The sequence below is a fragment of the Dipodomys ordii genome, unplaced genomic scaffold (assembly GCF_000151885.1).
Source record: "Dipodomys ordii isolate 6190 unplaced genomic scaffold, Dord_2.0 Scaffold151, whole genome shotgun sequence".
Taxonomy (NCBI): Eukaryota; Metazoa; Chordata; class Mammalia; order Rodentia; family Heteromyidae; genus Dipodomys; species Dipodomys ordii.
The window spans coordinates 2,916,639-2,931,129 of record NW_012267367.1 but is presented as its reverse complement, the minus strand read 5'-3'; the positions used below and the strand labels follow the sequence as shown (position 1 = coordinate 2,931,129).

Here is a 14,491-nt window from a genome sequence, read left to right as displayed (position 1 = left end):
CTGAGATCTTCAGGTCTCAACTTCTTGAGTAGTTAGGATTATAGTCATGAGCCACCAGTGTCAGCTTAGCCTGTCATTCTTAATATTTTTCTTTACCTTGAAATTATTTTTCAGTTTATCAAAAAAGGTAATGATGTCATTGTTCATGGTATTCTTTTTTTGGTGAACATTTCTTTTTTTATTTATTTCTTTTTATTATTATTTTTATTGTGAACATACTGTACAGAGGGGTTACAATTACATGGGCAAGATAATGAGTGCATTTCTTATCAAGCATTGTAGCCTCCTCCTTTGTTTCCCCTTCCCATCCCTTCCCATCCTCCCCCCCCCCCCCCCCCCCCAAAGTTATAAAATTCGTTTTCGACAAAACGACTTGTACTTCTCATTGTTGCAATGGGTCCACCTGTATATTCTTCTATATTTATTTCTTGTACTTTCTAAAGATTTTCCAAAATTTTATTAATATTTCAAGTTAGTAAAATTTGGTTTTGCTAATTTTTAGTGATATTAGTTTTATTTCTTTACCTTTTTATTTCCTTTCTTCCTTCTTTCCTTCCTTTTTCTTCCTCCCCTCCTTTCCTTCCCCTTTTTCCTGTCTCCTTCTCTACCTCCCTCCCTCCTTCTGTCTCTCTCTTTCTCTCTCCTTCCCTCTCTCTCTTTCTCATAACAGAGCTTGAACTCAGGACTTCATGCTCTTGATCTGCTTGACTTTCACTCATAGCTAGGGCTCTTCCACTTGAGCCATGCCTCTTGTAAAAATATACCTTATGTGTAAAATTTCTCAGCTCCTGCCCTAATACTTGTGGCAATTTGAATAAAGTATTCCCTTTATTAGGATTAGAAATTGGATTGTATCAACTCAAAACTTGTTTTTCAGAAGCTATATGAAAAAATCCTGTATTATAGTCTACAAGAAATGGCTTCAAATATGTGAAGATAAGTTATCTATCTCTACTTTTTCATTTTCCTAAGCCTCAAAGCATCTGAAGCATCACCATTCCTTAAATGTTCTTTGCTTGAACTTGTCAACTGAAATGGCTGAGTCATTTTTTAAGCCTGTGAACTGCTCTTAGTAAGGTCAATCACAATTTTGTACAGTTGATTATTTTAACCTGGGTAAAGCTATCATCTGGAGAGTGATTGGAATGGATAGGAATGTATTTTGAGAGGTCTAAAGCTCTCAGATAATTGCTGACTGTAATTAACAGCATCTTCAGATTTTGCTGCAAGTTTGTTCTAGAGGGTCAGTGAGATAAAGAAGATAGAAAGTCCTTTGTTCTTTTTTCATTTGCCCAGAGTGAACATTAGGTATCATCATTTTAGTTTTTTTTGTGTTATCTCTATCTGTTCCTGATACACTACCAATATTAGAATGTTTTGGGTACTGTGTGATAAGTATATTGTCTATATTATAACTATCCCTTTGAAGATAACATCTATTACTACTTTCATTGATAAAGAATTCCAGAGTTGTTTAACCAGTTTCTTCAGAATCCATATCCAATTTATCATCACTGCTGTTCTAACTCCTGTTTTTTTATTCATATCACTTTCTTGCGCTAACTTTGCATTCTGTCTCATACTTCATTTAGCTTTGCAATATGATTACTTGCAGTCTTCCTTCTGTTTATTAAATTGTAAGTGAGGTCCCTAAGGGGGAACACATGGTATATAGTTTGATGTTCTCTTCAGTTCAGTAGCAAGTACAGTGCTTTGGTTATATAGTAGAGTTTTCAGCGAGCAATGGTTAGAATGAAAATTCCAATGCTATTAATAACCATCTCTCTTAAGGCCTGGGGCAACTGGATATGTATATGCCAGATGTCTAACCACCATTTTATTTCAGTTTATAGTTTAAAATAATAAGTTAGCAATAATTGAATAGATTAATATCCATGATTTGGATGTAGATGTGTAGGTCTTGTGTACATGTGTATGCATACGTGCGTGAATGTGTGTGTGTGTGTGTGTGTGTGTGTATGTGTGAGGCTTACAAGACTCTAGAGTAAATATTTTAAGATGTTTTGATAAAATTGTGTACATGTCAAGCTGAGTTTTGTGAGTGCCTGTAAACCTTGATTAAGGCCTGTACTCAGGGTCTTTGCTTCTTATAAAGCTTAGCTGTACAAATGAGATTACATAAAACTACCAGAGCATTTCTGAGTCATTGACTGTAAAGTTATGCTAGTTTTGAGAATATGTATTCTACAACTATCTACCCACAAACTTTGTTCCTAGCTTCTAAAATTAGCATTATAACAAGTCATTTCTAACCTGCTGTTGTTTTTTTTTTAATTTAAGAAGAAAAATCAAGGAGGAATTACTTGTTTTGTGCAGGCTTTTGGGCAAAATTTCAACAAACTAGTTTTTGATATTTTAGTAAATGTTAAAATATCTCACGGCACTTTAATAGAAATTGAGCTTTTTCTTGTCCCTACTTTTCTGTCCAAAAGTTTGGGGACTTGGCAGGATAGCTTGGGAAAACTCACAGTCCGCTTCTCTCAATAGGCTATTGCTCATCTTAACTTAAAATAAACAATAAAAAGAGAAGTATTTGAAGAGAAGTATTTAAAGATTTAAAGAGAAGTATTTAATTTTTTCCCACATATAAATAATACACAGTTTCCAAAAGAAGTTGCCAAGACTACTACAGCATCGATTTATTTATTTAGGTAGCTGGTTGGAATTGGTGAAGTGCAGACAAATGACCAATGCCACATATTAAATATTGCTTTGAAACACCTGGGCACACAGGGACTGTGGTGCTTTGTTGAGAAGAGAGAACAGGCTATTTATTTGATGGTGGCTTGAAAAAGAACCTTTTCCTACTATGTTAAAATAGTTTCATGTGCTAGCAGATATAAGCGTCCTGATCTTAAAAATGCAGGCTTCAAAGACAATGTGACCTGTTTCCTGCCCTTTCTTCTTGCTTTGCTCTGGTTGAAATGTATATTGATCATCTTTGGGGAAGGAAATCTTAGAAAGAATACTTTATTTGAGTTGAGAAAGTTACAGCTGTATTTTTCTTTGGGTGTATTCAACAGCTGTTTGTGTGACTGGCTGACTAATGTATGGATTTGGTGGGGCCAACAGTGGGTGTTACAATCTTTTCCTGTCTTCTGTCTATAGAAGGATTACTCAGACCCACTTAGGTAATGTACTAACCCTTAATTCTTTGCCGCCTTAAGATCAGGGCTCTATGCATGCCCCAGGCCTCTTTATTCTATGTTTTATTAAGTTTCTGCACCACCTACTCCATTCCCTTTGTGTCCTAATAGATAATTGGCTTGCTAATCTGTTATAAATTATTTCAGACTAAAAGGATATGTTGATAATGCTCACTATGTTGCCCATTCCTTTAGAATTTCTCTGAGTGACTGATTAAAAGAAATATGGCTCATTTATTACTCCAGCTATACTATTATTCTCAGAAAAATTGAATATCAGAGGTATAAGCAGATGAGTCATACTGCTTTAACATTTCAAAGAATCTTGTTTTACTTCACTAACTGAAATAACTCTTTTTTTTAAATTGACACACACTATTTATTTGGACATATTTGTGGGGTACAGTATAAAATCCCTGAAAGAAGATCATAACCTTATATAATGTTGAGTGTTGCCTACATCCATGCAGTATCTCAGAGTCCTTCCCTGGTTTTCATTCATAAATTGAAAGATTAAGATAGGTTGGGAAAAGTAATTTTCTTTTTTTTTATTGTGAGAATACTGTACAGAGGAGTTACAATTACATGGGCAAGATAACGAGTACATTTCCTATCAAGCATTGTTGCCTCCTCTTTGTTTCCCCTTCCCATCCCTTCCCATACTCCTCCCTCCCCCCACCCAATCCTCCCCCCCCACCAAAGTTATAAAGTTTGTTTTTTGACATAACGACTTGTACATCTCATTGTTGCAATGGGTCACCTGTATCCCTAGTTAAACGATTTGTTTTTGCTCTTCCCCTCCACAAATTATACTAATATCAAATACAGTGAAAGCATGGGTTATACCGTGGGGGAGGGACATACAAAGTAACATAGAAATCACCTTATAAATATGTTAGAAACAATTGCATGAAAGAAAAAAGAAAAACATTTGAATACTTATCTTGGGGTTCATTCCTCTAACATCACCTTATCTGACATTTTCTGCTTGACTCAGAACATATACTAGTTATTGCAAATAAGGGAAACCATGGGACCTATGTGTCTTTGGGCCTGGCTTACTTCACTTAATATAATTTTTTCCAAGTCTTTCCATTTCCTAACAAATGGGGCAATGTCATTCTTTCTGATGGAGGCATAGATCTCTTGTGTATATATACCACATTTTCTTGATCCATTCATCTACTGAGGGGCATCTGGGTTGGTTCCATATCTTAGCTATGGTAAATAATGCTGCAATAAACATAGTTGTGCTGGTAGCTTTAGTATGGTCTTGTTTGTGATCATTTGGGTAAATGCCCAAAAGTGGGATTGCTGGGTCATAGGGGAGCTCTATGTGGAGTCTTTTGAGGAACTTCCTTACTGCTTTCCAAAGTGGTTGAACAAGTTTATACTCCCACCAACAATGTAGTAAGGTTCCCTTCTGTCCACATCCCCTCCAGCATCTGTTGTTATTAGAGTTCTTGATTATAGCCATTCTAACTGGAGTGAGGTGGTATCTTAATGTTGTTTTGATTTGCATTTCTTTTATGGCTAGGGAGGTTGAACATTTCTTCATGTGTCTATTGGCCATCCTTCTTTCCTCTTCAGAGAAGTTTCTCTTAAGTCTTTAGCCCACTTATTTATTGGGCAGTTGTTTCTTTGAAGATTTGTTGTTGGGGGATTTAATTTTTTAAGTTCAAGGTATATTTTAGAGATGAGACCCTTGTCTGTTGTATGGCTAGTGAAGATCTTCTCCCAATCCATGGGCTTTCTATTGATCTTGCTAGCTATGTCCTTTGCTGTGCAGAAGCTCTGCAATTTCATGCAATCCCGTTTGTCCAACCTTTCTTTGATTTGTTGTGTTTTCTGGGTCTCTATTAAGAAAATTTCAGCCTGTGCTAAAGAGACCAAGGATTTCTCCTATTCCATCCTGTACTGTTTTCAGTGTCTGCTTTGACTCCGAGATCTTTGAGCCATTTGGAGTTGATTCTGGTGCAAGGTGATATATAAGAATGTAGCTTTAGTTTTCTAGAAGTAGTTAACCAATTTTGCCAGCATCATTTACTGAAGAGGCTGTCTTTCTTCCATTCTATTTTTTTAGCTCCCTTATCAAAGATTAGATGGCTATAGGTCTGTAGATTCATTTCTGGGTTTTCAATTCTATTCCATTGGTCCTGAGGTCTGTTCTTGTGCCAGTACCAAGCTGTTTTGATTACTATGACTTTGTAGTAGAATTTCAAATTTGATATTGATAGTCCTCAGCACTGTTCTTTCTGTTAAAGATTGTTTTTGCTATTCGTGGTCTTTTATTGTTCCCTATGAATTTTTGGATTGCCTCTTCTATTTACTTGAAGAATGAGGCTGGACTATTGATAGGTATCACATTGAATTTGTAGATATCCTTGGGAAGTATTGCCATTTTCACGATGTTGATCTTTCCAATCCAGGAGCATGGGAGTTTTTGCTACTTTCTAAGTTCTGTTTTGATTTCCTTTTTCAAGTTTTAAAAGTTTACTAACTGAAATAACTCTTGGATTAAAAAATCAAAACTTATATCATGCTGCTAAAGCATATACAGTGGCAAAGTGATGGCCTCAAGTAAAAACTAATATTGCAAAAATATTAGTGGAAAGAGCTGGGCACTGGTGGCTCACGCCTGTAATCCTAGCTATTTAGGAGGCTGAGATCTGAGGATCATGGCTCAAAGCCTCCCTGTCAGGAGTGAGACTCTAATTCCAATTAATCACCAGAAAACCAGAGTGGCTCTGTGGCTCAAAGGGGTAGAGCACTAGCCCTGAACAAAAAGAGCTGAGGAACAATGTGTAGGCCCTGAGTTCAAGCCTCATAATCTACAAAAAAAAAGTAGAGAAAAGTTACAAGTGAACAACAAAAATTAATAAAGAAAAGCAACTTGTGGGTAAGGGTAGGAGTGGGAAACTGGAGGAAACCGAGGGAGGGGTGACATTTTCCAAAAAAAGAAATATCCTAATTACCTGACTTATGAAATGGTAACCCATCTCTACAATACCTTCATCATAACAAGAAAATTATATTTTTAAAGAAAATTATATTTTTTAAAGAAAGCAGAAGAAGCAACTGATATATATATATATATATATATATATATATATATATATATATATATATACAGACATAAATAAGAAAGTCTGGCAACAAAAATAGTACTGACAATTTGGCCAAAACACTCGCTCTTAAAAAGGAATTACAAACTGAGAAAATATTTAGCTTATCTACTTAGAGGAGAAGGGAGAATTCATTTAAGAGAGAAGTAAAGGGCTGGGAAGGTGGCTCAGTGGTAGAGCGCTTGCCTTGCATGCTCGAGGCCCTGGGTTCGATTCCTCAGCACCACATAAGCAAAAAGAAAAAAGCCAGAAGTGGCGCTGTGGCTCAAGTGGTAGAGCGCTAGCCTTGAGCTGAAGAGCTGAGGGATAGCGCCCAGGCCCAGAGTTCAGGCCCCACGACCGGACCAAAAAAAAAAAAAGAAAAAAAAAAAGAGAGAAGTAAAAACCATGACAACTTAATACTTCCAATGCATCTAAAAACAGTAATGAAGTTGGGAGGGGGAGAGAATACAAAATGACAATACAAATGAATACATTAGAGACAAGAAGTGGAAAACCTAAGTAGATCTATAAACAAGCAAACTAGTTGCAAAAGTTACACCGAGATCAGAAAGGAAGACAAGGCCACTAGGGCTATTCAGCAATTCTCAGCACAGTTGGCCTCATGCTACTTAAGCTACTACAAAACAATGAACTATAGAACCCGTTCTAATTTCCTTTATGAGGCTAGGGTTATCTTGTCAACAGTATCACTTCAGAAAACTAGGCACACCGTTGTGATTCAAAAGTTAGAACTATACAATTTATATAAAACTGGAAGAATGTAGGACAGTGAAGGCATGTGAACTTGGAAGAAGAGCCCTCTGAGCAGGCTTTAGACTCTGAGATATATTTGATGAGCAGATGTTGAAAGATATTCTTTGGTAACCCAATGCATCAATGGGCTGCACAAATTCAGTCTTGGATCAAGGATTAATACATCAGAACACTCTATGCAGGAGGCTTGCATAGATACATAGAGAATTCCTGAGACACACCAGAATCTGATTCACGCCTCCCAGGGACCTAGCTCTAGTCTTCAAAGCCTTGGATGTTACATCAGTGTAATGGGAATTTGGGTAAAGCAAGCAGCAGTAAAGGAACATTCCAAAGTGAAGACAGAACTGAGGCGCTCTTCTGGACTTCTTTTTGTGTGCTACGCAATCTGCCAAGGGAGATGCTATTTGGCAGCATGCCCTACTGCTCAAGTGGAGCAGATGGCCAAAGGGGCGCAGCTAACGTGGTCTTGATCCATTCTTTCTTTAATGATACCAAGGATCGCCAAAGAATCCATTGATTATGGGAAGTTTTTATGGAGCAATCACCTCTCTGTAGTTGTGTTTTTAGGTCACTGAAAGCCTCAAAGCCCTCCGGAAACAAAGTGTTCAGAAAGGAAATGATCTTCTATAAAGCTCAGCTCTCTGTTTAGTTACAAAGACTAGATCATGAAGGAGCAAGAACGGCTCTGAGGGATGCCAATAGGAATGCGGATGGTAAAGACTGTAGTCATGAAGCTGCAGAGGGAATGAAATCTCCACTGGGAATCAGAGTAGAAGCCATTCATGTTATCCTGGGCCAAAAAAGTTTTGTTGACCTTTTCGAGACCTTGAATGAGGCTGAGTTGAAAGGAGATGGCCTCATGAATCTGGTAGAGGAAAATTTGAGAAATATAACATTTAGGTTGTGGTATGGTAATGGATAGTTTTTGATCAGTTGTACAGTGAGAATCCTGAGCCTAAAGCAAAACAGAACAATTGGAAAGTTTGGCAGTTTGGTAAGACAAGCCTATGTAAAGTTGGACTAGGGAAGACATATTTTCTGAAGATATTAACACCACTAAAAAACAACAACAACGAAGATCCAGTGGGAGAAGAGGATGAAAGGAGAGTGAATGAATTCATTCACAAATGAAAGTACAACAATGAATCATGGAGAGAGGCTGATAAAGGAAGTGAATTTGACCATGACACATTGTCCACAATGACCTCTTCACAATAATAATTTTTTTTTGTTCTGGTCCTGGGGCTTGAATTCAGGGCCTGGACATTGTCCTTGAGCTTTTATGTTCAAGGCTTGTTCTCTACTACCTGAGTCACAGCTCCACTTCCAGTTTTTTTAGGTGCTTAATTGGAGATGGGCGTTTCACAGACTTTCCTACCCAAGCTGGCTTCAAAACCACAGTCCTCAGATCTCAGCCTCCTGACTAGCTAGAGTTACAGGTGGGAGCCACCAGCACTTGGCTAATGAAATTTTTATAAAATAACTATTAAGTACTTTGCACTGTGGCAATTGACTAGATCTCACCCATCACAGAATGAAGGGTGTACAGCTTTTAGCTCACTTACAATACTTTGTTTTGACATATTGCAGAAAACACATGGAGACTGAATAACACACTACTTACTAATACATGGGTCACCAGAGAAATAAAAGAGAAAATTAGGAAGTTCTTACAATTCAATTAAAATGAAAACACATGACAACAGAACCTCTGGAATACAGCAAAGCAGTGCTGAGAGCAAGGTTCATAGCTCTAAGTGCACACATGCAGAAAATAGGAACAGCCCAAGTAAATAACCTTATGATGGAAATGAAACTGCTAGAAAAACAAGAACAAAATCCCAAACGACTAGACAGAGAGATAGTAAAGATTAGGGCAGAAATGAAATAGAGACTGAAAAGCTATGGATAAAATCAATGAAACAAAAAGCTGGTTCTTTAAAAAAAATCAATAAAATTGACACCACTAGCTAGACTGATGAAGGAAAGAAGAAGAGAGATTCAAATAACCAAAATTAGAGATGCCAAAAAAAACATTACAACAGACACTGAAAAAATTCAAATGATTATAAAGGATTATTTTTCAAAACCATACTCAAATAACATGGAAGACCTAGTAGAAATGGACAAACTTCTGGAGACATACAAATGCTTAAGCTGAACCAAGAAGATATAAGCCAATTAAAGAGGCCCATAACATGTGATGAGAAGTAATCAGAAGTCTTCCAACAAGGAAAAGCCAAAGTCCTGATGGATTCATGGCTGAATTCTGTAAGACTTGTAAAGTTGAACTAACACCAATACTCCTCAAACTTCTCCATGAAATAGAAACAGAAGAATAAATTCCAAACTTATTCTATGAAGCCAATATCACACTTGTCCCAGAACCAGGTAAGAATCCAAAAGAGAATGATGGATTTCTCAGATGAGCACAGATGCAAAGCTCTTCAACAAAATACTAGCCAATAGAATCCAGAAACTAATAAAAAAATCATACATTATGATCAACTATGCTTCATCCCACAGATGCAAGGCTGGTTTAACATGTCAGTAAATGACTGAAGACAAGAACCACATGAATAATCTTCATGTACAGAAAGGATCTGACAAATTTTATGGTGATTCAGCTGCAGTGATCTTTTTTGAATGAACAATGGGGAAAATGGTACCCAGCTATTAGTTCAGGAAAACAAATGCATCTCTAGAGGAAAAAAAAGTTTTTAAAATTTAATCTAAGCTAGGTGCTGGTGGCTCATGCCTGTAATCTTAGCTACTCAGGAGGTTAAGATCTGAGGACCTTAGATTGGTTCAAAGCCAACCTGGGGAGGAAAGTCTGTGAGACTCTTATCTCCAATTAACCACTAAAATGTCCTAATTTCAAGCCCCACGACCAACAAAACAAAACAAAATGAATCTAAGACTATATAAGAAGCTTTAAACTTAGCATGCTCCCCAACATTATTTTTTTAAGGTTTGTTTATAAGTTTATGGACACATTCAAAGTCACCAGTACTCACCATCCAGATCAAATATTCTTTTTCTGTAGTTTTCCTACCAAATTCCCCCATACTAGGATTGCTTGTGAAATACATAAGGCTGTTAAAATTTAACTTCAGAAAAACACTAATGTTTTTAGATATTATCTCTCCAATATTGCATAGAACATACTTAAATGAAGTACAATGATATAATGAAATGACAGTGAAAATTTATCTGAAATTAAAATTTAAGTGGAATATCATATTTTATGTGTTAAATCTCGTAATTCTCTATGTTCTATCTACATGTTGGTAAGTTGCTTCAGATCTTTTGTCTAATAGTATTGGGGAATAAATGAGTGAATAAGTAGATGGATATATAAATGAAGATACATGCTGGGTAGGAAAACCCTTTTGAGATATCGTCTTAATCTTTAAGGAAAGGATTCAAAATTTCTCTTCTACAAAGACCTGAAATAGCTCTCTTGTTTGTAGATTGGCCTTTTACGATTATTTCAAACATTGTTCCTTTCTGTTTTTCTGCTTCCATTCTTTTCTCTCATTCATTCTCTTTCCTTTTTCTTTTTCCTCTCTTTTTCTTGTCTTCTTTTCTATTTTTTAAAATTTAATTTTAATTTATTAATTTTCTGTTGGTCTATGGGGCCTGGGTGCTTTCCCTGAGCTCTTTTGCTCTACCACTTTGAGCTAAAGTGCCACTTCCAGTTTTTGAGTGCTTTATTGGAGATAAAGAATTTCATGGACTTTCTTGCTGGAACTGGCTTTGAACCAGGACTCTCAGAACTCAGCCTCCTGAGTAGCTAGGATTACAGGTGTGAGTCACTGATGCCTGACTTTTTATTTTTGTGGATCTTTACTGTTTACATTCTAATGAAAAAGAAAAAGTTTGGAAGGGTATTGGGTTCACACATATTAGGGGAAAAAGAACTATGAGAAAAGATTGAAAGGTTAAAGTTTTTTTGCTTGATAAAAGAAAAACTGATTAATGGATTTACTATGAGCACAAAGTGTTTTTTCAGACTCTATTAAACACTTTCTTTTTTTGAACTTTGTAGACAGTATAAGACAATAGTAGGATTGAATTTTATGTGATTAAATATTGAAGAAGTACATGACTAGAAAGGACATAGTGATTGGTTATATTGTTTATTATGGATATATTAGATCTACTTGGAAAATTCACTATACAATTTATGTCCTTATAGAAGAGCTACATAGTACAATCTGAGCTTCTCTCTCAAACATTAAGAAAAAAAAAACGCCACAGACTATTCTCAAAAGTCAGTTTTCCATCATTTTGTATTTTAGATAATTTGTTGTATTATTTATTTTTTAGATAATTATTTTTAGATCATTATTATTATTTAGGTAATTGTGGGATTATATAATAATCTAGGGAATAAATTCCTTCCTGACAATGAAAATCCACGTTGGCTTATTTGCCTGTCCCAGAAGATGATGCATACTTATTTAGAGTCCTCTCAACATGTTCCTGTGCTCTGTATTTCCAGGTAGTTGCTACACCCCATGTAAAAGACAGGAAATACAATGAAGATTTTCCAGTGCAAGATGCGATACTGGCTGATTCCAGCTTTTGTGGCAATTGCTTATTTCTGCACCATTGTCCAGGGTCAAGGTAATTGAAATCTTTAAAAAAAAAACAGTAGAGTCTGGGGAGTCTAGCTGTCTGGATACTATCATCATTTTTATTTATCATTGGTACAAATACATGTTTAGGAAGGAAGTAGGTTAGACTTTACCTATTTTTCTGATTGTTTTTACTATAGAAATACACAAGTTTGGCAAAGGTTATAACATCACCAGTAATACCATAGTATTTGTGGCAGATGCTTAAACAGCTTTCTGAAAAGTTTTTGAAAGCACAATCAGTGAAAGTCAGCTTTGCATGTTACCAAGACAATCCTCTTAATGAAGAACTTCAGCATCCACGTCGACAAAGTATTTCTACCATGTCATAGCTAGTTAAATTTCTCCATTTCTTAAAATGTAGCAAATAAAGATAGTTAAGGATCAACACAGGCAGAGACTGTTGATGTAATGTTTATATGTTTATAATAATAATTTACTTTGTTTTAAACTTAGCTTGTGAAATCAGCTCTTTGTATTACTGATATCTGTACATAATTCTTGTAGTTGACTGCAGACATCTATGAGCCAAATCCAGCCCATTACCTGTTTTTATAAATAAAGTTTTATCGGAACACAGCCACACATATTTGCTTAGCCATAGCCATGTTACCCATGGTTGCTTTTATGCTATAATGGCAGGGTAGAGTGGTTGTGACAGATATGTCCTCAAAAATCAGTATATCTATTTCTTAGCCCTTTACACAAAAATGGTGCTAACCCTGAGTAAGTATACATATATATGAAAAGTGACATTATCAGAGGCATGGGAATAACCCAGAGACTGAAGTATGGTGATAAAATACTCACCAACAAAACAAGGAGAGCACATGTGATAAAGTGGTTTTAGAAACGTTAACTTGTAGGGTTCAGAATTGAGGGTCACAGAAAAGTCCAAATACATGAACACCACACTGCCTCCTTACAATGAGCACTGTTTTATGAGAAATTGAATGGAGTAATAATTAAAAAGAACATTTTCCTGGCTAACTTTTTATTTCTAGTAGGTAGCGAATACAGTATTATAATTAAAAGAAAAGTTCAGTAATCAATCATGAAAAGATAGGTGGGAACGTCCTGAGATGCAGCCTGTAGGGATTAATGACTATTTTCTATAGAACATGTCACTGGAATAAAACTACTGTGCTGTTTTCCTTCTTTTCTACCCTGGATTATGTGTTGAGTTGGGGACGTGTGACTGATTAACAGGAGCCAGGCTCCGTGTAGTAGGAGGTAGCCATGTTTCTTAGATGAAAACCAGGGTGCTATTACATACGAAAGGTGGCTTACACCTGTAATCCTAGCTACTCTGGAGGCTAAGATCTGGTGATCACGGTTCAAAGCCAACCCTGGGCAGGAAAACTCTGTGAGACTCCAATAAACCACTCAGAAAACTGGAAGTGGCTCTGTGGCTCAAGTGGTAGAGTGCTAGCCTTCAGCTGAAGAGCTGAGGGACAACGCCCAGGCCCAGAGTTCAAGTCCCACAACTGACAAAAGAAAAAAAAAAGACAAGTGTTTTCAGAAATGCCAGCCATTGGTGGCTCACATTTGTTAATCCTAGCTACTTAGGAGGCTGAGATCTGAGGTTTGTGGAGCCAGTTGAGGTAGAAGAGGCTGTGAGACTCCTATGTACAATTAGCCAGCAAAAAGCCTTAGGTGAGCCTTGAACCAAAAAGCTAAGGGACCAGAGGCCTTGAGTTCAAGCCCCAGTACTGCCCCCCTCCTCCACATATTATTTTCAGAAACAAATGTGAATATTTCATTAGAAATAAATCTGTACATAGATTGCTGGTTGTCAGAACAATAGGCTTTAAACAGACCTGAGAAGTGGGGGAGGAAAAGAAGGAAGGAAACAATGGAAAATGATCCACTTCATATGTAGACTGTGGAGTAGGATTTCCTAGATGCTTGATATTGAGACTTCAGTGGTATGACATTAACAACATTTTCTCTTGCCCATGGGAATAATTACAATGCGATTCTTTGGCTTTCAAGGAAAACGAGCCATTTCAAAGCACAATACAACACAGCAAGTCTAGAAAACATTCTATACTTTGACTAACAAGTCTAAGCCTGTATCTTCCCCTTCCTTCCCCGGTGGGGTGGGGTTCACAGGCTTACAGGTGTCCTCTTGGGCAGGTATTCTGCTAAGGAAGTCTGACTTTTCCCTGCCAAGATGAGTTTGTTGGGCCTCTGGGTTCTGGGTGTGTGTCAGTAATGAAACATTACCCCTATTTTTTCTTTTCTTTTTTTTTTAACACTTTTTTTTTAAAGAATTGCAATTTTAACTGGCACAGATTGACTTTTAAGTCCAGTTCGTGGAAGCATTTATAATTATTACTGGAAGTTGAGCACAGTGTAGATGGACTAGAGAGAGATTTTTTTTTTGTTCTGCCAAAAAGAAAAAAAATAAATCATGGGTCTGCTATTAAATATACACAAATTTTTGTTCCATGAGATAAGACTAATTATTTCTCCATGACATTCTACAGGGTTTCTGTCAATTTTGCTGCCCTGGCTTTGGCTCAAGGCCCAGTGTCTTCCACAATTGTGTGTCTTTCAAAAATTCCTCAGCTAGCATTCCTCCTTCCCAATGTTTTTTTTCAGCAAAGGCAAAAACTTAAAAGAAGTAGGAACTTTGTAAACAAGATTTTCTTTCAATGATAGTGGAAATACTTAAAACTTACGTAGACATTAGACATGATCTATTGGGAAAAGGTCAAATGGTAGTACTTTGGTATTATCTTTGTGATCCTGGGAATTAACCCAGAGTCTTACACATGCTAGACAGGTACTG

General features: G+C 36.6%; 1 protein-coding gene across 2 annotated transcripts in view; it reads left to right on the top strand.

Moving 5' to 3' along the window:
• Positions 1-11,555: 11,555 nt before the first annotated feature.
• Col14a1 (collagen, type XIV, alpha 1) overlaps positions 11,556-14,491 on the top strand; it is a 165,507-nt gene continuing 162,571 nt past the window's right edge. For both annotated transcript variants that reach the window (XM_013032216.1, XM_013032215.1), the window contains exon 1: positions 11,556-11,683. In XM_013032216.1, the coding sequence (XP_012887670.1) occupies positions 11,596-11,683 (88 nt within the window). In that variant the 5' untranslated portion in view covers positions 11,556-11,595. The remainder of the gene's footprint in view (positions 11,684-14,491) is intronic.